The sequence below is a fragment of the Panicum virgatum genome, chromosome 3K, assembly GCF_016808335.1.
Source record: "Panicum virgatum strain AP13 chromosome 3K, P.virgatum_v5, whole genome shotgun sequence".
NCBI lineage: Eukaryota > Viridiplantae > Streptophyta > Magnoliopsida > Poales > Poaceae > Panicum > Panicum virgatum.
Genome location: NC_053138.1, coordinates 59,710,033 through 59,732,582, shown reverse-complemented (window position 1 = coordinate 59,732,582; position 22,550 = coordinate 59,710,033). Strand labels below are relative to the sequence as shown.

At 48.5% G+C, this 22,550-nt stretch overlaps 3 protein-coding genes and 3 non-coding genes across 6 annotated transcripts; 4 read left to right on the top strand and 2 right to left on the bottom strand.

Annotated features, from left to right (window-relative positions):
* Positions 1–4,348: 4,348 nt before the first annotated feature.
* On the top strand, positions 4,349–9,263 carry LOC120699975 (extra-large guanine nucleotide-binding protein 1-like). The gene is made up of 8 exons (XM_039984097.1): positions 4,349–5,665; positions 6,461–6,598; positions 6,678–6,782; positions 6,878–7,054; positions 7,231–7,408; positions 7,560–7,807; positions 7,906–8,072; positions 8,430–9,263. The coding sequence occupies exons 1-8, from the start codon at positions 4,508–4,510 to the stop codon at positions 9,025–9,027; spliced, it is 2,769 nt and encodes a 922-aa protein (XP_039840031.1). The 5' UTR covers positions 4,349–4,507; the 3' UTR covers positions 9,028–9,263.
* On the bottom strand, positions 9,254–9,977 carry LOC120699976. The gene has a single exon (XM_039984098.1). It carries the CDS (start codon positions 9,792–9,794, stop codon positions 9,516–9,518), a length of 279 nt encoding a protein of 92 aa, XP_039840032.1. The 5' UTR covers positions 9,795–9,977; the 3' UTR covers positions 9,254–9,515.
* A 594-nt stretch (positions 9,978–10,571) lies between these two features.
* Positions 10,572–10,761, top strand: LOC120701667. The gene has a single exon (XR_005686228.1). It is a non-coding gene; the product is annotated as a U2 spliceosomal RNA (small nuclear RNA).
* An 8,820-nt stretch (positions 10,762–19,581) lies between these two features.
* LOC120699974 lies at positions 19,582–20,283 on the bottom strand. The gene has a single exon (XM_039984094.1). It carries the CDS (start codon positions 20,013–20,015, stop codon positions 19,758–19,760), a length of 258 nt encoding a protein of 85 aa, XP_039840028.1. The 5' UTR covers positions 20,016–20,283; the 3' UTR covers positions 19,582–19,757.
* Positions 20,284–20,849: 566 nt separating this feature from the next.
* Positions 20,850–21,045, top strand: LOC120701655. Its single transcript, XR_005686218.1, has one exon. It is a non-coding gene; the product is annotated as a U2 spliceosomal RNA (small nuclear RNA).
* Positions 21,046–22,264: 1,219 nt separating this feature from the next.
* Positions 22,265–22,461, top strand: LOC120701644. The gene has a single exon (XR_005686208.1). It is a non-coding gene; the product is annotated as a U2 spliceosomal RNA (small nuclear RNA).
* Positions 22,462–22,550: the final 89 nt, after the last annotated feature.

The following is a 22,550-nucleotide window of genomic DNA, read 5'->3' as shown; positions in this document are numbered from 1 at the left end:
TAAGCTTCAACGACCGGGGCCGGCACACAGGAAACGTACGTGATGGTGTTGTTTTCTCACTTGCGATTAATAATTAGCTTTATTTCGCTTTCGAGAGTCAACGTTATTAGGTGAGTGGGGTATGTAGTAGGAACTAGGAACTAACCGGGGCTTTTGAAATTGCAATCACAAATTAACCACCACCACTCCAGCATCTGAATTGTCCAGCGGGACGAGGCCCCCGGCACCTCTCCTCCCTTCCTCGACTTCGACTCCGGTCAAATCTTTTTTTTTCAATAATAAACGGACAGCTCTTTTTTCCCTCTCACCTTCCCACGTTGTCTTGTGTATCCATAACTCTATCTGTGATGGTTTCGCCTCAAGCTATCGACGTGAGATTCTTTGTTTGACAAGGACGTGGTGAGATCTCAATCTCATTCCTAGTTACTTCGAAAAGTCACTACATGCACCGCTAGAAAATGAATATGTGGGACCACCACAACCCCGAAAATAATCGCATAAGACGGAACAATTTTTTTTATTATATTGGGACAATTGTTATAACTTTATATTAAAATTGTTATGCATTTTATAAAAAACATTATTCCACCAGAAAATTATTCAAATATATTCAAGTGCGATTTTGTTTTGAAGGTTTCGTGGTAACAAACATAGTGATGCATTTTAATTTTGCTTGCTGACCAGCTCTCCTCGGGGTCGCGCGTGACTAAGGATGGCAACGGGACCCGATCCCCGATGGAGATTTTATCCATTAGAGAATGCAATTGGGGTGTATTTAATCCCTGCGGGAAGCTTAGCAGGACAAATATTGTCCCCGTCGGGTGAAGCGGGGGTGGGGACGTTCCCCGTCTCCCCCTCCCCGTTCCGCGAGAGCGAAACCGGATGGGCATTGAGAAAGGAAACCAACGACGAATTTGGGCCTCCAAAACGAGCTCCTTAGTTTAGCCCAAAGTAAAAAAAACAAAAGCCCACACATAAACGACCTACCGGCGTGGGCCCAACTAGCACACCGCTGGCCGGGCCCACAAGACAGACAGACATCCCTCCCTCTCGGTCTTCTGCCGCGCGTTCCGGTCCAAGTCCGCCCGGTGGTCCTCCCCGTCGTCCATCTCTTGTTTCCTCCTCCTCCCGTGACTCGCCACGCGGTCCGCGGGTCCCACCGTGCCCCGGTTCGCTTGCGCGCGTCTAGAAGGGCGGCAGCAGCAGCGGCACGGCGCGGGCCCACGCCCCAGCCTCCTCCTGCCGCGCGCCCGCGCCGGCTACCAACCCGCATCTGGTCCGTCCGCACCCCCGGGCCCCACGAGCCAACCGGCTGGCCAGCTGGCAGCCCGCGCGCTCGAGAAAAAGAGGAAAGGAAAAAAACTCGTGCGCGCTGCCAGGCTGGCCCGCCTGTCGGTCGCGCGTCCAGGTCGTGCTGGCTGGAGTCGGGAGGGTGGGGCCCACGCGGGTAGATTCGATCCGCACCCCTCTCCCTCCCTCACCGGGGTGGGCCCCGCCGGTCAATTCCTTCCGTACCGATCCTGCTCCTGCCCCGGCTCGCGGCTCGCTCGGGGTCGGCGCCGAGCTCCGCGGCAGCCACCCCCCAGGGTTCACGTATCCGACCGGTGACCGGTAACCGCCGGCCTCCGGTTCCGGTATACCGGTCCGGTTTGGCCGGTTACCGGTCGGAACCGGTGGAATTCAAATTTGAATTCAAACTTCCCCGTTCAACCGGTTCCGATCGGTATGCCGGTCGGTTAGACCGGTATACCGGCCGGTTTGGCCGGTATACCGGCCGGTTTGGATGGTAACCGGCCGGTTTGACTGGTACAGGTCAAATTCAAATTTTTTTCTTTTTTTTTAAATTCAAATGCCCACAAAGTATACTAAATAAATGTTTGTACAACATATTTTAGTCTAAATGAACCCTCCAACTCTTTTTTATACTACTTTTACATTGTATTTGTATACTTTCGTATGCACGTTTTTTTTATTTAACTTATAAATTCCGCAAACCATACTAAATGAACGAATTTTTGAGAAAATTTGACACCATTAGATTCATCACACCTTGAAATATTTTTAGGAATTTTTTGAGAATTTTTCATTTTTTGAATTCAAATTCAAAATTTGAATTTGGACCGGTTGGGAACCGGTCGGAACCGGAACCGGTCCGGACCGGTTTGACCGGTTACCGGTCAAACCGGACCGGTTCCCACCAGTAAGGTTAACCATGCACCCCCCCGGTGGCTGCTTGGTGGACGCGGTCCACGGTGGGGTGCACGGGAGCGGATCACGAGATCGTGCACCGCAGCGCAGCAGCAGCAGCGCTTTTGTGGCGGGGTTTAAAAACAAAAAAAAACAACAACGCCGGGCGCTCCATTTCGAGGCTGAAAAGCGGAAAAGCGCGGCCGGGCTGGACGAAAAAGCACACACCGGAGGCCGCCGGGACGCGATCGTTGATTTTTATTTTAAAATTAGCTCGCCGTCGAGGTGGGATTTCAGCGTGTTCAAAGTTCAAACCATCTGCGGCGGGGGACGGCTGCTAGCTGCACCGGGCAGCGAATTCATGGAGCTTTTCAAATCAGTTCGCGACCCGTAAGTGAGAGGCTTTTTCATCTCGGGTGAGGATTCCTTTTTTTATATATATAGGAACCAGCTACACGATTTAAGTGAGGCTACATTTCAAATTAGTTTGCGATCGACGTGTAAGCACGTATGAGAGCACTGGCGGAGCTTGATTGAAGAAATCGGAAGAATGAGGGGGGCACCCTTATGCTACAGTGGTGAATATTGTCAATATTACTGTTCATATAGTGCAAAATTTGCAAAGCCAGGGGGGCCATGGCCCCCTTGGCCCTTGTGAAGCTCCGCCACTGTATGAGAGGAAAACTAACTCTGGTGTCGTAATATAATAACCGCTCTTTCTCGTATGATTAAATGCACCAATGCTAAATATCTCCAAATTATATATTACCAAGAATGCAACATGAGTAGTACGGTGCAAATCTCAGCCTTAATCATGAGGTGAGGATACAATCATAGCTTCATGATACAGTGGGTAGCCAGTATCAACCTTCTCCTGACACATCAACAATTTATGTCTATTGGTGTCGCATCTATAGTCAACGATGGTTGTAGCTTAGCTACTGGCTTTTCCAATCATATATATCATTAAATACTTATCATAACCGAATTCTCGTCTTCTATCACTATTATCCAAAGATATTTCTATACCCCACCTTACCTCTAGCGGTTTATATAGCTGAGGTAGAAAGGACATCGCAACACATCCGTGAAAACCTATCACGAACGCAGTGGCACGGCTTATAACTGGTTCAGTTGTCGTTTTCATTGAGTGTGACTTTGGTTGCTGATTCTTGTTGACTCGTTAGACACATGATATGAATAACTAGGCTACATATGATTAAAAAATGGACATATTTTTTCTTGTTACTAGGCTATATATATCTCCACAACTCTCATCATTTTGGATATGTAATAAGCATGTCATCTCCATTGCATCTAGCCTTCAACACTAGAGTGAGGCCAAGGTTGGCTAGCCTTTGTAGTGATCACCATCCAGCACAACCGATCCATTGTAGGAAGTGTTCTACCAATCCCACCACTATAAATGCAAAGCCAGCAATCTTTCTTGTTATTTCTACATGCACGTACCAAATGCTAAATATCTCCAAATCACAATATTACCAAGAATGGAGCATGGGTAATACGGCATGAATCTCAACCCTAGTCATGAGGTGAGAGGATACAGTCATAGCTTCATGATATAGTGGCCAGTCAATATCAATCTTCCTATGACTCATCATCAATTTATGTCTTAGGGTTGCATCCATCTTTATAGTCAACCACGGTTGACCATTGTAGCTTAGCTATTGGCTTTTCTAATCGTATCCATCCTTAAATACTTATCATAACCGAAATCTCATTTTCTATCACTGTTATAACCAGTGATACTTATATAGCCCACCTACCACTGGCGGTTTAAATAGTTGAGGTAGAAAGGACATCGCAACACATCCGTCAAAACCTATCACGAGCTCAGCGGCACGGTTTATAACCGGTTCGGTTGTCGTTTTCTTTTATGTGCGGTTCGGTTGCTGATTCTTGTTGACTCCTTAAACACATGGCATGAACAACTCTCATTGATACATTGATACATGATCACAAAATTTTGCATTCACCAATAGAAACCTGAGCTTGCTGATGAAGAAACAGAAAAGACGCCATCTCTAGCCGCAGCAGTTGGTCTACCGGTTCATGGACCCGGCTCAGGGGCAAAAGCCGTTGCCTTGTCTACCAGCACCTCCGTCTCTCTCCCCTCGCTTTCGTCTCGTCTCGTCTCCTCCCTCGCGCATGCTCCAAAAAGCTACTCTTCCTCCCCTCGCCTGCTCTGCTCTGCTTTCCCCCCTCCTCGCCTAGGGTTTCCCACCCCCATGCCTCTCCCGGAACCCTAGCACCCTCCTCCTCCTCCCCGCCTTCCTCGCCGGTGCAGCCGCCTCCGGCCATGGCCGCTGCCGCCGGCGCCGGGGCCACGGACTACTCCTTCGCGGCGGAGTACGACGGCCCGCCGCTCCCCTACTCGCTCCCGCGCGCCATCCCGCTCGACCTCTCCTGCATCCCGCTCGCCGCGCTCTCCTCCTCGCCCCCGGGCTCCCCCTCCGCGTCCTCGTCCCCGCTCCCCGTCGTCCGCCCGCTCACCCCGTCCTCCCTCTGCTCCGCCATCCACCCCCGCGCCCACCCCGCGCCCCGCTCCGCCGCGCCCGCCCCCGCCGCGGTGGGAGCCGTGGTGGACTCCCCCACCTCCGTCATCGAGAACCACCACGCCGCCGCGCATCACTCCGCCGAGCTCCCACCCTCCTCCCCCTCCGACGACGAGGGCGCCGGCGACGGTGGGGCCCAGGCGCTGCCGCCGAAGCCCCGCCACCAGGCTGCGGTCACCTTCGCCGAGACCAGCGGCTCTCTCCTCCAATCCTCCGACGACGAGGGCGAGTACGAGGAGGTGGAGGAGGGCGACGACGCTGCCGCCGCGGGGGAGGCCCAGGCGCTGCCGCCGAAGCCCCGCCACCAGGCTGCGGTCACCTTCGCCGAGACCAGCGGCTCTCTCCTCCAATCCTCCGACGACGAGGGCGAGTACGAGGAGGTGGAGGAGGACGACGACGATGCCGCCGCGGGGGAGGCCCGGCCCCGCGCCGCCGCCGGCCAGTCGAGCGGCTCCCTCTCCCCCGCGCACTGGAGGGGCGGCAGGTCCCGCGGCTGCTTCAGGTGCGGGAAAGGGGGCGGCTTCTGGGGCCGCGACAAGGAGTCGTGCCTCGCCTGCGGGGCGCGGTACTGCGCGGGGTGCCTGCTCCGGGCGATGGGCTCCATGCCGGAGGGGCGCAAGTGCCTGGACTGCATTGGCCGGCCCGTTGTCGAGTCCAGGCGGGACGCGCTGGGGCGAGGCTCGCGCGTGCTGCGGCGGCTGCTCAGCGCCGCGGAGGTGGAGCTGGTCATGAGGAGCGAGCGGGAGTGCGCCGCGAACCAGCTGCGGGCGGACGACGTGTACGTCAACGGGTCAAGGCTGTCGCCGGAGGAGCTCGTGGTGCTGCAGGGGTGCCCGTGCCCGCCTTCCAGGCTCCGGCCTGGCTTCTACTGGTACGACAAGGTGTCCGGCTTCTGGGGGAAGGTAAGCGACTCGTGGCGATCTGAATTTTCCTTTGCTGATCCGGAACGATATAGCTATTCGATGCAACACAGACTATAATTGAATTGATCGTGATTCCTGTTCATTCTTGTTAGTCTTAATAGTAGAAATAGGGACACTGCACCAGCAATGTGCAGATATGAATTGAAGATTGCTTCTTTAGGTGTTATGTTGGGTTAACTCTTTGCGGAACAACTTATGCCATTTTGTTATAGCCAGAGCTCACTAGATTTGTGTTATCTTTTTATTTATGGGAATCATGATGCATGGACTGGCACTCTGGATGCCTAGTGCTGCTGAACATGGCATGAATATTCAGTTGACTTCCTTGGGGCTCTGTCTGATGAATCAGCTTTGTTGGGTGTTGTATCATGGTCTGAATGATCTCATTGTCCTAGGAATGATAGTGGATAGTGTGCTGTCTAAATCAGGAGAATCTGATTTTTTTTTTGTTCAGAGCTGCACAAGGTTGCACATCAAGGTTGGCATGTCTGTGATATTACATGTGGACCTATTAGACACAATCTTTTTGGACAAGTTGGCAGCAATTTAGTCATGATATATAGAACATGGTTTTGGTCTCTGTTGCCAGGTTTGGCTAGGCTTGTGAATTTGGGAGAAATTGAATATAACAGTGACTTTTTTGTCATTCTTATGCCATTTCACAGTTTTTGTAAATAATTTAGTTGCTGCATTTTGCTATTTTCTTTTTACAAATCCTGTAATAATTTGTCCTTGACAAATCTGACAAGATTCCTCTCATTGAAAATGTTCTAGGAGGGACACAAGCCCCATTGCATAATCAGTGCAAATCTCAATGTTGGAGGTTCACTAGATCAAAAGGCAAGCAATGGAAACACCGGAATTTTGATTAATGGACGAGAGATTACGAAGTCCGAACTGCAAATGCTTAAGGTTTGGAATCAAATGCTACTACCTCATCTTGAGATATGCTGCTGTTTGCTTGTTTTTCTTAAAAAAAGTTCGATTTTAGTTGGCTGGGGTCCAATGTGCTGGGAAACCTCATTTTTGGGTGAATGCTGATGGGACTTACCAAGAGGAAGGCCAAAAAACTGTTAAAGGGAAGATCTGGGATAAGGTAACGCTGGGATCCTTCTTATGTAGATGCCTTTTAAGTTGTAATACTTCGGAGGGAAACTGACCACCTTTGAATTTGTCTAACTTTCTCACCAGCCTATAGTGAAGCTTCTTAGTCCTGTCCTGTCATTGCCAACACCGAACAAAGCAACTAATCAATGTGGTGAAGAAGCTGTTCACATGGTAAATCGAGCTATTCCTGACTACCTGGAGCAAAGGGCTATCCAGAAGCTTTTGTTGGTTGGGTCAGGGGCAAGCACCATACTCAAACAGGTACAGTGTTTATGGACATCTGCTAAATTAATGTGCCACAGACATATAAGTTGATCAGCTGTAGTAATATCACCATCCATGATATGCTTTGCACATAAATAAGGATTAGTGTTCTGCACCCCACAAATTTACAGTGTTGATGTGGCAATTGATGTTGAATCTATTGAATGTATCAGGCCAAGTTCTTGTACAAGAACAAACCATTTTCGGTGGAAGAGTGTGAAGATCTGAAACTTATCATACAAAGCAACATATACAATTACCTTGGTATATTACTTGAAGGCCGTGAGCGGTTTGAAGATGAAGCTTTAGCTGATAGAAGAAGAAACAGTCAGCATGACCCTTCTAGCTCTGGTACGACCCAATTTTTTACCACTCTTAAAACAATTGGGAGTTTAAGGAAACTCCCAATTATTTCCTTTTTGTGAATCAAAGCAACAAAATGAAACATTTCTATGTTTGCAACTGTGGCTGCTACAAGTGATTTTTTGTTTGTTTTCTGCAGGCCACTGTGAATCTGGGTTCTCTGATGAAGTTACTCAATACTCCCTTATTCCACGCTTGAAAGCATTCTCTGATTGGATTCTTAAGGCAATGGCTTTAGGTAACCTTGAAGACATTTTCCCTGCAGCTAGTCGTGAATATGCACCACTTGTTGAGGAACTATGGAAAGATAATGCTATTCAAGCTACATATAAACGAAGAAATGAGCTGCCATTCCTTCCACCTGCTGCCAATTATTTTCTTGACAAGGTATTATTGGGAAATGGCAAACCTTTTTTTCTTCGGTTATTATATAATTGTTTATTAATTGTGATTGCTCATTCTTCAACCTTGTTTGGAATCGCCAGGCTGTTGATATTTCTAGAACTGAATATGAGCTCTCTGATATCGATATACTGTATGCTGATGGAATTACATCCTCGGATGGGCTAGCATCAACAGAGTTCTCTTTCCCGCAAATGTCTCTGGGTGGACAGGGTGCTGATGAGCCTGGTCCACAGGACACCTTGCTAAGGTCAGTTCTCACTCTGAAGGCAATAGCAGTCTGCTATAGTGATGCATTACCTATCTCACTTTCTCTTTCTACAGCTTCTTGGTTAGTGTGTCGTACAGTGATATCTAGACTAGACACCTCTTAAAACGTGAATAATTTTTTTTATAATGTATGGGCATGTGGCATTTTCATGTAGAGCGGCTTAGGATCGAAACTCACATTACGTTTGTTAAACCTTATATTATAGGTTTTAATTCTTGACTTATGTCCGGGATTGTGATAGCTGCAATTCTGTTTCATTTTCCTCTCTAAAATAGCTTCAGGTTGCACTAGTTATTCACCATCTTTCCCTAAATCAACCTTTCCGTTTGCTTTCAGGTACCAGCTGATCAGAATAAACAACAGAGGTTTGCATGAGAACTGCAAATGGCTGCAAATGTTTGATGATGTGAGGCTTGTTATCTTCTGTGTTGCTGCTAACGACTATGATGAGTACTATGAGGATGCAAATGGCACCATTGTCAACAAGATGATAGAGAGCAGGCAGCTGTTCGAGAGCATTGCCCTTCATCCAACATTTGAGCAAATGGATTTCCTCCTACTACTCACCAAGTTTGATCTCCTAGAGCAGAAGATTAACAGCTCCCCTCTAACATCGTGCGATTGGTTCGATGACTTCACTCCCCTGATCAGCCGCAACCTGCTCAACAGCAGCAGCAGGAGCACCCGGAGCAGCCAGACCAGCGCGACGCTGGCCCAGATGGCCGCGCACTACATGGCGACAAAGCTCAAGAGGCTGTTCGGCTCCCTCACTGGTCGGAAGCTCTACGTGTCGTACGTGAACGCGCTGGACCAGGAGTCGGTCCGGTCTGCGATCCGCTACAGCCGGGAGATCATCAAGTGGGAGGAAGAGAAGCCCGCGTTCGGCGCCAGCGAGTCGGTTTACAGCGAGGAGCCGAGCACCTTCACCCACTGACCTGATCCCCCCACCTTTGCTGTGTGCAGAGAAGAGGTGTAAATATCTGTGCATTTCGTGGTTTCTTAAGAGTTGTACCCCCATTCCTTTTGTTCGTAGCTGATCATCGGCTTGTATGGCTGCTAGTTGTTTTGCAAGTAGAATGATGAGGTGGGAGAAGACCGGCCCATTCTGATTCTTGTAAATTGTATTATGAGTTGCTTGCATTTTATTTGATGCATTTGGCTGGCGGTAAATTTGCCCCCCAAGAGGATGCATCCTCCATTGCTGAGATGTTCTGCTGGGTGATGCATGTGCACCCTCCGTTAGCTCCACCCATGGAGCGCAAGAAATGGTGGAGGTGAACAGCCGGCAGCAAGATGCCAAGATGGCATTACAATCCGCAGCATTTACACGTCGATCGGCTGCCATTATTTCGCCTGTACAGATGGGCACGGGCCCACGGGGCACGACCGATCGCCGGAGCGCGGGTGCCAAGGCAGCTGAGCTCAGCTGGGCGCGAACCGGTCGAGCAGCAGGTAGACCGTGGTGTCGGACATGGCGCCTCCGCGCCTCCCTACGTCCCCGTCCTCGGCGGCCGCTGCTCCCCCCGGCGCCGGCGCCGGCGCCTTGTGCTTCTGCTCGCCGGGACCGGCTCTCAGCTTCCTCCGCTGCTGCTGCTGCCGCCCCCTGTGGCCGGCCGCCACCGCCTGCCACCCGCCCTGCACTGCCGCGGCGAGCTCGCCGAGCCACGCGCCGGCCAGGGTGGACGCCGTCGTCGAGGACATGGTTGGTGAGTGCGGGAAAAGGTTCAGCGAGGAGAACACTTGCCACTTGGCCTGGCTAGCTGATGAGTGAGTGAGTAGCTTGGACCCCGGCCCGCGGTCATATAGCGCGCCGCGCCAGCCGAGCCGAGCGCGGACGGATCAGGCTTCTAGACGTCGATGTCGACGTCGCCGGCGGAGCGCGCGGCCGGCCGCGACAGCGGCAGCGGAACGGCAGGCGCCGCCAAGCCCGCGGTTTCGGTCGACTCGCCGGGTCGCTGTCGATCGGAAGGCGGAACCGGGGCCGGCTCAGCTAGCTGCCAGCCTGCCTGGCCGGCGCGTGCCGCGGTCGCCGTCGTGTTGCGCTGACGATAAACCTTCCAGCTCCGCCGTCGCCGTCGCGATGCGGACGTGCGGGCCTTGACGCGACGGCGGCGAAGCCAATCTTGGTGACCATCTGGAACCCCCGTGCGCGCGCGCGCCGTTCCTCCTCCTCCTCGTTTCGGCCGCCGCCGCAGCCGTCTTCTTCTCGAAGCATCTCGATTCCCGACGGCCGCAGCGGCAGTGTACGCGGCTGCACTGCGAGGTAGGTGAGGATCGGCTTTGGTCTCGAGTTCTTGGGCCAATTCTACGGGCCTCGAACTGAAGATGAAGCCCAAACAGGTCGCCGCGCCTCGGTTCAGATCAGCTAACCGGCATTGTTAGCTCGAGATCCCGTAGTTTAGTGCCATCTCGCCAGACGGGATAGCAGAAGACGGTGGAGGAGGATACAAAACAAGGGGTTCAGCTGCAATACAAATGATACCTTTCTCGGCCTTTTGGCTAAGATCAAGTGTAGTATCTGTTTTTATCAGTTTGATATCATATATGATATTGGGGTTCCACCCTCACAACGATATTAAATTTATTTTTTATAGGGGAGATCCTGCCGTGGTAGCTTGCTATCTGGGTTCTCTAGTGTTGCACTGTAGCTTGGGCTGGGGCACCCCATACAAAACCAATGTAAATTTTATTATGTTTGCATTTGCATACTTGTGTTTAATTGTTGTATGTAAAACGCACTCCATCCAAAACCAATGTAAATTTTATCATGTTTGCATTTGTTTTTAATTGTTGTAAAACACGTCGTCGAAGTCTGATCGATTCTCTCTCTCAACAATCACAAGAACACAGAAGTAGACACAAGCATAGAGGAACAATCTTTATTTCTCAATTGGATGATTTAAAATGAACATCACCCACGTATATATACACTGAACTAAGCCTAATATTTATAACATTAATAACCAATCTAATCTTGTTTTTTTTTTATGTTGATGTGCACATTCTATAGAGGGTCATAGGTCATTTGTCATCGGCATCGCTCCAAGAATAGGACAGCATCTTAACCATTTCGATTTCCCAGATTCCTGCCAATTGGTTTACAGTTACAGAAGCTTAGCGTCCACTGTCGCATTTGATGCATCTCGCTTCGGCAACTGCAGGACAGCAGGGGGGGGGGGGGGGGGGGTCTGTTGCTCTGTGCGAACACCCCCCTCTTGGACTGTACGATTTAAAGGTAATAAAAATGGAATGAAAAGTTCTTGAAAGATCTTCAGAGTTTCCGTAAATATTTGGACAACATTTTGACGATAACCGGTAGAACATCACTGCTGGCAACATTGCTTGCTTCTGGGACGCCATGGAGCGGAAGGAAAGGGACGCGACCAGGGCATGCATGGCAGCAAGATGGCATCAGAATCCACAACACTTGCGCTGTTGCGCAACCATCTTGCCTGTACAGATGGTGTTAGAAATCTAGGCAATTTTCGGTATATTTTAATTCCAAAATTAAATGTATAAACTAGCAATATTTCTATGACTTTAGGGAGTAAAATAAAACATGTGAATATGTTTATACTTATCACACATATAAGCATAAACAATATAAATAACCAAAGTTTCAGGGAGTACCCTAAAGCGGGGCCGTTGCCGGAGGTATTGGCTGCGCTGTTACCAACTGGAGTAGACATCTACTCGGTTGGCCTCAGTCGAAGTAGTCGAACTAAATCGGTGCAGGAAGAAGTTCGCAGTGCAGTCCCATGAACGGTCACCAAGATGTAGTCGACGTAGTCGTTCGGCCACCAGAATGTAGTCGACGTAGTCGTTCGGCTCGTCCACCAGGAAGTAGTCGTACAATCGGGCAAAACCTTAGTATTTTTGAGCAGTCACGCTAAAGCGTTACCCAAAAACCTGATTGCCCGCCTATCCCGTGCAGGATCTCAAGGCGAGCAAGGTTTCAGAGGCCTGCTCACGCTAATTCTGTGCGCGCAGAAATTAGCGTTGGGGAACTCAATTGTTGCAACTGGAGAGGGAGAAGAGAGGAGCCGAGTTGCCTCAGTGCTCTGGTGTAGGATGGATGAGGGGAATGGCACTCCTTATATAGTGACTCAGGTGCTCAGGATCGTTGAACCTGGACACCATCAGAGTCATTTAGGTGATGCGGTTATGGCCATTAATTACAGATTTAATTGCACATTTAATCGCACGATTAATTGCTGTCAACGGCAAAATAGCCATCACATCGCACCGCACCGCACCGCACCGCGCCGCGCCACGCCGCGCCGCGCCGCGCCGCGCCGCGCCGCGCCGCCCCGCCCGTCCGGCCGGCCGCGCCGCGCCTCGCCTCGCCTCGGCCTCGGCCTCGGCCTCGGCCTCGGCCACGGCCACGGCCACGGCCACGGCCCGGCCCGGCCCAGCTCGGCGAGGCGAGCGAGCGCGCGCGCGTGTGGTTCACCGTCCTCCTCTTACCGGCTTCACAAGTGGTGTACAAGAAGTCCACCTTTTAAGTCGGTTGAGATCCTCCTCAATTCCCGGTACGGAATTAAACATTGATTCCCTAGCATTAATAGTAGGCTTTAAATTCTTTTAATGCTTTAGAATAAATGGGCAAAGCCCATTACTCTAACAATCCCCACCAAGAAATTTAAGCCACACTAGAAATACCCTCATTCTCTCATTGATATACCAGTATTCGACAGAGACTGTTAAGTTGAACTTCCATCTAGGACAAAGGCTACACTTATTCACAACTGTACAATGGACTATGCCTTGAATTGCCAGTTTTGTGCAAACAAGTTTGACCAGAGCCCTACACTGGTACTAGGCTGCAAAAGCATCCCCGCGGTTTGGAGCTTATAAGTCATACTCCAGGCCCTTCATGAGTTTCTAGAGAATACCCAATTCTCATAGACCATGACCAGTGGTCAAACTCATATAGGTGTGTTCCTTTCAGATGTTCTGTAGGACAACATCTTTGTTTCAAGAAAACAACTCATTTGTTTAAAAGAAACCACCTGGCACACATTAAGGTATAGACCAACCTGCCATACATATTAGAAGAGAAATGCACCTTATACACGGAATGAGCCCTTTTCACAAAGGTTCTCTTCTCACAGTCAGACTTTAGTTTGTTTCACCATCCTAATTCACGGGATCTCCGATCACATAGGACAGGTTTCCACTATAGAATGACTCACGTGGGTCTCAAGCCCAATTCCATAGATGTATTGTCTATCACATTTCGTGAAAGACCCTTTGTAAACTGATCTGCCAGATTTTTAGCCGTCTGAACATAGTCCAGGGCTATAACTCCGGAGTTTCTCAATTTTCTGACAGATTTCAACCGCCTTTTCACATGTCTAGATGACTTCATGTTATCCTTTGAACTATTCACCTTGACAATTACCGTTTGATTGTCACAGTTCATTAGGATTGCCGGTAACGGTTTTTCAACTATCGGCAAGTCCATAAGGAGCTCACGAAGCCACTCAGCCTCAACAGTGGCGGTATCTAATGCTGTGAGTTCTGCTTCCATAGTTGACCTCGTTAAGATGGTCTGCTTGCAAGACTTTCAGGAAACAGCTCCACCACCAAGTGTAAACACATATCCACTTGTGGCCTTTATCTCATCAGCATCAGAAATCCAATTTGAATCACTATACCCTTCTAGTACCCTTGGGTACCCGGTGTAGTGAATTCCATAGTTCATTGTCCCCTTCAGATAGCGCATTACTCTTTCAAGACCCTTCCAATGATCATCTCCCGGGTTTGAAACAAACCGGCTCAGTTTGCTTACAGCAAACGAGATGTCAGGTCTTGTAGCGCTCGCTAAATACATTAATGAACCAATGATCTGAGAATATCTCAGCTGATCTCGCATTATCCTTTTATTCTTTCTAAGAATTAAACGGGCATCATATGGTGTTGAGACAGGTTTATAGTCGCTATAACCAAGGCGACTTAACACCTTCTCCACATAGTGAGACTGTGTAAGAATCCCCCACCATTGATCTCTTTTACCAGCTTTATATTAAGGATAACATCAGCTCCTCCCAGATCCTTCATCTCAAAATTTTGAGATAAAAACTCTTTGACTTCCTTAATCACATTAAGGCTAGTGCCAAAGATCAGTATGTCATCCACATACAAGCACAAAATCACTCCTTCAGCCCCACCATAGCGATAGTACACACATCTGTCAGCTTCGTTCACAACAAAGCCGGCAGAGGTCAAAGTTCTATCAAACTTTTCATGCCACTGCTTAGGCGCTTGCTTGAGACCATATAAAGATTTTAACAACTTACAAACCATTCCTTCTTGACCCTTTGATACAAACCCATCCGGCTGATCCATATAGATCTCCTCTTCTAACTCTCCATTGAGGAAAGCCGTCTTAACGTCCATCTGATGAACGAGAAGACCATAAGAGGCTGCCAAGGAAAGTAACACTCGAATTGTGGTCAATCGGGCAACTGGTGAATAAGTGTCAAAGAAATCTTCTCCTTCTTTTTGTGTATAACCCTTGGCCACAAGTCTAGCCTTGTACTTTTCAATAGTACCATCTGGCCTAAGCTTTTTCTTGAACACCCACTTGCATCCAACCGGTTTACATCCATAAGGACGTTCAATGACCTCCCAGGTTCCATTAGACATAATAGAATCCATCTCACTCCTTACTGCTTCCTTCCAATAGTCAGCATCAGGAGATGAATATGCCTCTTCAATGGTTCTGGGTGTATCATCTATGAGGTATACAATGAAATCATCACCAAAAGACTTTACAGTCCTTTGTCTCTTGCTCTTTCTCGGAGCATCATTGTTATCCTCCTCAGGATTTTCTATAAGTGTATGTTCATTGTGTTCTATCGGCTCAGCAGAGCCATCATCCTTGATGAACTCTTGCCTAGATGAACTTGTTTCATCTCTCATGGGAAAAATGTTTTCAAAAAATGTAGCATCTCTGGACTCCATTATAGTACAAACATGCATGTCAGGTACTCCAGATTTCACTATTAAAAATCTATATCCAACGCTGTGAATAGCATAACCTAGAAAGATACAATCCACAGTTTTAGGTCCAAGCTTACGTTTCTTGGTTATTGGCACACTCACTTTTGCCAAACAACCCCATGTACGTAAGTATGACAGTGTTGGTCTTTTCTTCTCCCATTCCTCGAAAGGAGTTATCTCTTTATTCTTTGTAGGAACACGGTTTAGGACATGACATGCAGTCAATATAGCCTCACCCCACCATTCCTTGGAAAGTCCCGCTGTATCTAACATGGCGTTAACCAAATCCGTTAGAGTGCGGTTCTTTCTTTCGGCAACCCCATTTGACTGAGGTGAATAGGGAGGCGTCCTCTCATGAATAATACCATGTTCCTCGCAGAATAAAGTAAATAAATTTGAGAAATACTCGCCACCACGATCTGACCTAACTCTTTTGATCTTTCTCTCAAGTTGGTTTTCTACTTCAGCTTTATAGATTTTAAAGTAGTGTAAAGCTTCATCTTTTGACTTCAACAAATAGATGTAACAAAATCTAGTACTATCATCAATCAAAGTCATGAAATATTTTTTACCACCTTTTGTCAACACTCCATTCATTTCGCACAAATCGGAATGAATTAATTCTAAGGGTGCCAAGCTCCTTGCCTCCGCGGTCTTATGAGGCTTACGAGTTTGTTTTGATTCAACACATACATGATACTTAGAATTTTTGACAAAAGTGAACTTTGGAATTAAGCTCAAATTAGCTAAGCGCATCATACAACCAAAATTAACGTGACAAAGCCTCGAATGCCAAACATTTGTTTCATCAACGTTAATAACATTGTATGCAATTTTATTACAAACATCTGACAAAGAAAGACGGAACAAACCTCCGCTTTCATAACCTTTTCCAACAAAAGTACCAAACTTAGACAAGATACATTTATTGGACTCAAAGACTAATTTGAAACCATCTCTACACAGTAGAGAGCCGCTGACTAAATTCTTCTTGATGGTGGGGACATGCTGCACGTTCTTCAGCTGCACGGTCTTCCCCGAAGTAAACTTCAGATTTACCGTACCAACACCAAGAACACGCGCATGTGATCCGTTCCCCATCAGCAAGGAGGAAGTCCCGCCGGTCTGGTAAGAAGAGAACAAAGAAGCATCAGCACAAACATGAATATTAGCACCAGTGTCAACCCACCACTCGGGTGAACCAAAGACTGAAAGAACAGTAGGTAATAAATTACCGTACCCCGAAGTTCCTCCAGGCTCGCTAATAACCATGTTGGCGGAGTCGTTGCCTTTGCGGTTCGGACACTTTGCAGCAAAGTGATCCGTACTAGCACACACATAGCAAGCTCCCGTCTTCTTCTTCTTCTTAAAAGTGGTTGTCTTTTTAGTCTTTGGATGGTTCTGCGGTGGCTTTTTCTTGTTCTTATGGGAGTTGTTCTTCTGAACAAGATTGGCACTTGAAGCACCAACAACTCCTTTCCCACGTATGTCCTTTGCTCTCGCCTTCTCCTCAACATCAAGAGTCCCTATGAGTCCATCTATTGTGAACTCCTGTCTCTTATGTTTTAGAGAAGTAGCAAAGTCCCTCCAAGAAGGTGGCAGCTTAGAGATTATATCTCCAGCCACAAACTTATTGGGTAACACACATGGGGACTCTTTACTGCAATTTTTGAGATCTTTTGCCAGAGTATGTATTTCATGAGCCTGTTCCACTACAGAACGGTCTTCGACCATCCTGTACTCAAGGAACTGCTCCATGATATACAACTCACTCCCGGCGTCAGATACTCCATATTGAGCCTCAAGAGCATCCCACAAAGCTTTGCCAGTTGGCAGCCGGATATAAGAATCCACCAGGTTATCACCGAGAACGCTAATGATCAAGCCTCGAAAGAGGATATCAGCCTCATCGAACGCACTCCCTTCCTCTGGAGAGAATTGTTCAGGCTTACCCTCTTTCACATGGATCACTCTCGATAGTGTTAACCACAGTATAAGCCGCTCTTGCCAACGTTTGTAATTTGAACCATCAAAAGGTGATGGTTTGATTGATGCAGCAAAGCTAGATACCGAAAGCCTATTAACATAATCATATTTTTGGATTGTTAGAAATCTAGGCAATTTTTGGTATATTTTAATTCCAACATTAAATGTATAAACTAGCAATATTTCTATGACTTTAGGGAGTAAAATAAAACATGTGAACATGTTTATACTTATCACACATATAAGCATAAACAATATAAATAACCAAAGTTTCAGGGAGTACCCTAAAGCGGGGCCGTTGCCGGAGGCATTGGCTGCGCTGTTCTCAGTCGAAGTAGTCGAACTAAATCGGTGCAGGAAGAAGTTCGCAGTGCAGTCCCACGAACGGTCACCAAGATGTAGTCGACGTAGTCGTTCGGCCACCAGAATGTAGTCGACGTAGTCGTTCGGCTCGTCCACCAGGAGGTAGTCGTACAATCGGGCAAAGCCTTAGTATTTTTGAGCAGTCACGCTAAAGCGTTACCCAAAAACCTGATTGCCCGCCTATCCCGTGCAGGATCTCAAGGCGAGCAAGGTTTCGGAGGCCTGCTCACGCTAATTCTGTGCGCGCAGAAATACAGCAACGGCAAAATAGCCATCGCACCGCACCGCCGCGCCGCGCCTCGCCTCGCCTCGCCTCGCCTCGCCACGGCCCGGCGAGGCGAGCGAGCGCGCGCGCGCGTGTGGTTCACCGTCCTCCTCTTACCGGCTTCACAAGTGGTGTACAAGAAGTCCACCTTTTAAGTCGGTTGAGATCCTCCTCAATTCCCGATACGGAATTAAACATTGATTTCCTAGCATTAATAGTGGGCTTTAAATTCTTTTAATGCTTTAGAATAAATGGGCCAAGCCCATTACTCCAACAGATGGACAGTGGACACGAACACGGCGACCGCGAGGGCCACGCAGCTGAGCTCAGCTGGGCGCGAGCCGGTCGAGCAGCAGGTACGCCGTGGCGTCGGCCATGGCGCCGCCGCGCCTCCCGTCGTCCCCCTCCGTCTCCGCCTTCGTCCCGGCCGCGGCGGCTCCTTGCACCGCCGCCTTCTTTCTCGCTTCCCAGCTTCCGCTGCTGCCGCGGCCGCGGGTCCGGCGCCGCCTGCCACCACGTCCCCTGCTGCGCCGCCGCGGCGAGGTCGCCGAACCACCACAGGCCGGCCAGGTTGGTCGCCGTCGTCGAAGACATGGAGGTGATCGGAAGCCCGAGCTGAACCCAGTTGGGGAGCGCGGGAGAAGGTTCGGTGACGAGCACACTTGGAGTCGGGGCCCTGGCCTGGCGCTTCTTACACAACGCGCCAGCCAAGCCGACGTCGACGGCGGAGCGCGGCCAGACCACGGCGGCGGCGAAACGGCAGGCGCCCGCCGCCCGCGGTTTCGCCCGCCTCGCCGGGTCGCTGTCACGGGTACTGGGCCACCTCGTAGGCCGGCAATAGGCTCATGTGCCCGAAGCCCAACAGGACAGCGCGCTCCTGGTTTCGCGCAGCCAACCCGTGTCATTAGCCGGTCAAGGTGGGTACAAACGAATAGGTGATGTATCCAAATACTCCCTCCATTACTCGAAAACAATGTCGTTTTGGACAGCGATACGATTTTCAAAATTTAACTTTGACTTTTTGTTTTTATAAAAATAAAAATATCTATCGCGAAGTTATATCTTTATACTTCTATTTCTACGAAAGTATTTTTCAAGACAAATCTATTCATATGATTTTTGTATTTTAAAACTCAACAACTTGAAAGTTATTCATAATTCATATTCTCAATGTTTGATCCAAATTTTATTCAAAACGATATTCTTTTCGAGTATGAAGGGAGTAACTCATAACTTTCTCGGCTTTTTGACTAAGAGGAGAAAAGAAGATTGAGTATCTGAGAGCTCACTCTCACAACGATATTAAATTTTTTTATCCCGTGGTAGCTTTGCTACCAGGCTCCATGTGTCGCCTAGTGTTGCAGTATTATTGCTTGGGCTAGACGCACCCCAACCAAAGCAAATTTTAAAAGTTTAATTAACCATGTGCATCCTAATTAACCAAAAGTAGTCTTAAAGTCCTAATAGTCGTCACAGATGGGCATCCTAATTTGCGCTTGCGATGGATCTGTTTAAAAATTGCCTTGAATAACAATTTACACGGGCCCTATTTAGTTTCTAAAAAACTTTCTGCAGTACCGTCACATCGAATGTTCGAATACATATATGAAATATTAAATGCAGTTGAAAAAAATAACTAATTATACTATCTAACTGATTAGCACGAGATGAATTTTTTAAATTTAATTAGTTTATAATTAGATATTATTTGTCAAGTAACAACAAAATATACTACAGTTAACTTTTCACCAACTAAACAGATCCTTGAGGCGTTGACTTGATAAATTGTTTGGGCGCGCAGAAACTTAGTTCTTTTCCCCATGCATTCTGTATGAGCAACTCGAGTTGAGCAAAGAGGGTCGAGACTTGAAAGAGGACTGATCGGTAGAACAGCGTTGCTTTGAGTGCACGTTCGGCGATACAGAACAAGCGCATGGCCAGCGAAAATGCAAGATGGCATTTCAATTCTAGTTTTTTATTTACAGCATTTTATTTACACAGATCGAGCTGCCGGCTGTCGCGGCGGCGGCGGCGAAGAATAATCAGCTGGGCGCGAACCAGTCGAGCAGCAGGTAAACTGTGGTGTCGGACATGGCGCCGCCGCACCTCCCGACATCCTCCGCCGCCTTCTTCCCCCCGGCCGCGGCGGCTCCTTGCACCGCCGCTGTCTTCTTCTTCTGCTGCAGCTGCTGGTGGCTCGCCCCCGTGTCGCCGTGGCCGGCCGCCACCGCCTGCCACGCCCCCTGCACCGCGGCGGCGAGCCCGCCGAGCCACAGGTTGGACGCCGCCGTCGAAGCCATGGAGATGCTCTAGACGATGCTGACCCGAGCTAACTAGATTTCAGCTGGTGTCGTGTGCGTGTGTGTGCTTGAGAGAGAGAGAGAAAGCCTGGATGGGTTGGTTGCTCAGCTCGGGGGTGCTCGGCCCGTGCTATATACTGCGCCGGCGCGGAACGGATCAGGCTTCGCTTCTAGACGTCGACGGCGCGGCGCGGCGCGGGCCCCGCACGGCCGGCGACGACAGCGGCGCCGCCCCGCACGCGGTTTCGCCTCGCCGGGTCGCTGTCGTCGCCCCGTCGGAACACAGGACCCGGCTCGGCTACCTGCCAGGCGCGTGCCAGCAGGCCACGCGGTCATCGTCCTCGTCGTTCTTATCGCGTCCACCGCGCAGACGGCAGACGACGTGGCGGCGTCGCCGCACGGTAACTTCCCGGCCGGCGGCCGGCGACCGCTCCGAGAGGGAGTGCCGCGGCAGCACGGCGCGTAGTACGTGGCCTCTGACGTCACGTCGTCGTTGCCGATGAACCAACCCTCCTCCAGCTGAGCTCACGGAACAGGTGCTGGTGCCACGTGTCCAGCTTTGATTGGGTGGTTGCGGCTAACGATCTTCTAGAAGGCATCATCTCTCTACGGCCGCGCCGCGCGACCAGGAAGCCCGCTAGGAGATTTGGACATGGGCCAAAAGGATCTTCGGCAGAAATCTGGCCCAGAACTGATCATAACGTGTGCCGCCGCGGTGTTCGTTAGCAACACGTGTCATCATTAGCTCCGTAATTAGTCCCGCATCGCGAGGCGGGATCAGCTAAGGCGGTGGAGCAGGGTACAAAACAAGGGGGTGCGGCTGCGTTGCAACTCACACCTTTCTCGACCTTTTGACTAAGATCAAGTGTAGTATATGTTTTTACCAGTTTAGTATCTGATACATGAGGTCCCGTCCTCACAATGATATTAAATTTATTTTTTTGGAAGAGAGCTTTTATGGTAGCTTGCTATTTGGGCTCCCATGTGTCTCCCTAGTGTTGCACTATTGCTTGAGATTGGCGCACCCCAACTAAATCCAACTTTAATAATAATAATAATAATAATAATAATAATAATAATAATAATAATAATAATAATAATAATAGTTTGATTTGATTTCAACTTTGATCATTTGCCAAGCAGCCTAGATGTTTGACTCGTTCATGCCAAGCGATATCGAAGTTTTTTAAATCAATTAATATTTCTGAAAAAAAATGAAAAATCAATATGTTAGTTGGGTGTTAGCGTTCCTTTCCTTGTGCGTGTCACTGTTTTTTTTCATTCAAACCGCAATATCTTTGATTGCATTTCATTTGAGGTCCCGTTTGCATCCAAGTGCTAAACTTTAGTGACAGTTCATTCAAACAAGAGTGCTAATGTAGTAGTCTAAAATTTAGCCAAGACTCGAAAACTCTGTCATGTATATGAGTGCTAATATGAGCTTAATAAAATTTAGCACTCAACTTTAACACATTCAAACATACCTTTAGAAAGAGCTACAATCTGCATTTCTTATAAGAAAAATAATTACTAAGTCATATTTGAGACATTTATATATTGATCCATGTCAAAATGTAGGTCATTTTGGTTTTTCTAAATTCATAGTGTTTGAATGTATCTAGATATAATATATGTCTAGATACATAGCAAAATATATGAATCTAGAAAAATCAAAACGACCTACATTTTGGAACGGAGAGAGTTCTTAATATGTTTTGGAACGTGACAGACAACGACCATCTTCTCGGTGAGGAAACGGGAAAGGGAAGGAAAAAAAAAAGACGGCGAAGATAAGATTAGCTCATCGGACATTGATTTCATCGGCATGGCTAACAGTCTTGACCGCAAATTAGTCTTATAACTAGCAAGAAATCAACAGTTTCACGATGACGATGGGAACAGGTGCTGGTGCCACGTGTCCGATTTTAATTGGGCGATTGATGCTAACGTTCTTCTCGAAGCATCTCTCTGTGGTCGGGCCGCGCGACCAGGAAGCCCATCAGGAGATTTGGACAAATAATGGGCCAAAAACATGGGCCGAAAGGATCATCCGCAGAAATCTAGCCCAGAAGTCAGAACCGATCATCTCGCGTGCACGTAGCTAAAAAAAGAAGGTGCCGCTGTTTTTGTTAGCGAGACCGTGTCCTCCGGCCCTCGTGAGCTCCGTAATTAGTCCCGCATCGCGAGGCGAGATCAGCTAAGCCGGTGGAGCACGATACAAAACAAGGGGTGCGGCATCATTGCAACTCATACCTTTTTCGGCCTTTTGGCTAAGATTAAGTGTAGTATCTGTTCTTATCAATTTAATATCTGATATGGAGGCCCTGTTCTCACAACGATATTAAACTTATTTTTTGTGGGAGAGGGCCTGCTTTGATAACTTGCTATCTGGGCTCTCGTGTGTTGTCCTAGTGTTGCACTATTGCTTGAGCTTGGCGCACCCCAACCAAATCCAACTTTAAATTTTTTCTAATAATAATAATAATAATATAATGATTTGATTTGAATTTGAATTTTGATCATTTGGCAAAGAAG

Coding starts and splice junctions, on each gene's coding strand:
- LOC120699976 (XM_039984098.1), bottom strand. CDS start 9,794: ATGTCCTCGACGACGGCGTCCACCCTGGCCGGCGCGTGGCTCGGCGAG.
- LOC120699975 (XM_039984097.1), top strand. CDS start 4,508: ATGGCCGCTGCCGCCGGCGCCGGGGCCACGGACTACTCCTTCGCGGCG. Junction 6,783..6,877: donor AAGGGAAGATCTGGGATAAG/GTAACGCTGGGA, acceptor CTTTCTCACCAG/CCTATAGTGAAGCTTCTTAG. Junction 8,073..8,429: donor CCACAGGACACCTTGCTAAG/GTCAGTTCTCAC, acceptor GTTTGCTTTCAG/GTACCAGCTGATCAGAATAA.
- LOC120699974 (XM_039984094.1), bottom strand. CDS start 20,015: ATGGCTTCGACGGCGGCGTCCAACCTGTGGCTCGGCGGGCTCGCCGCC.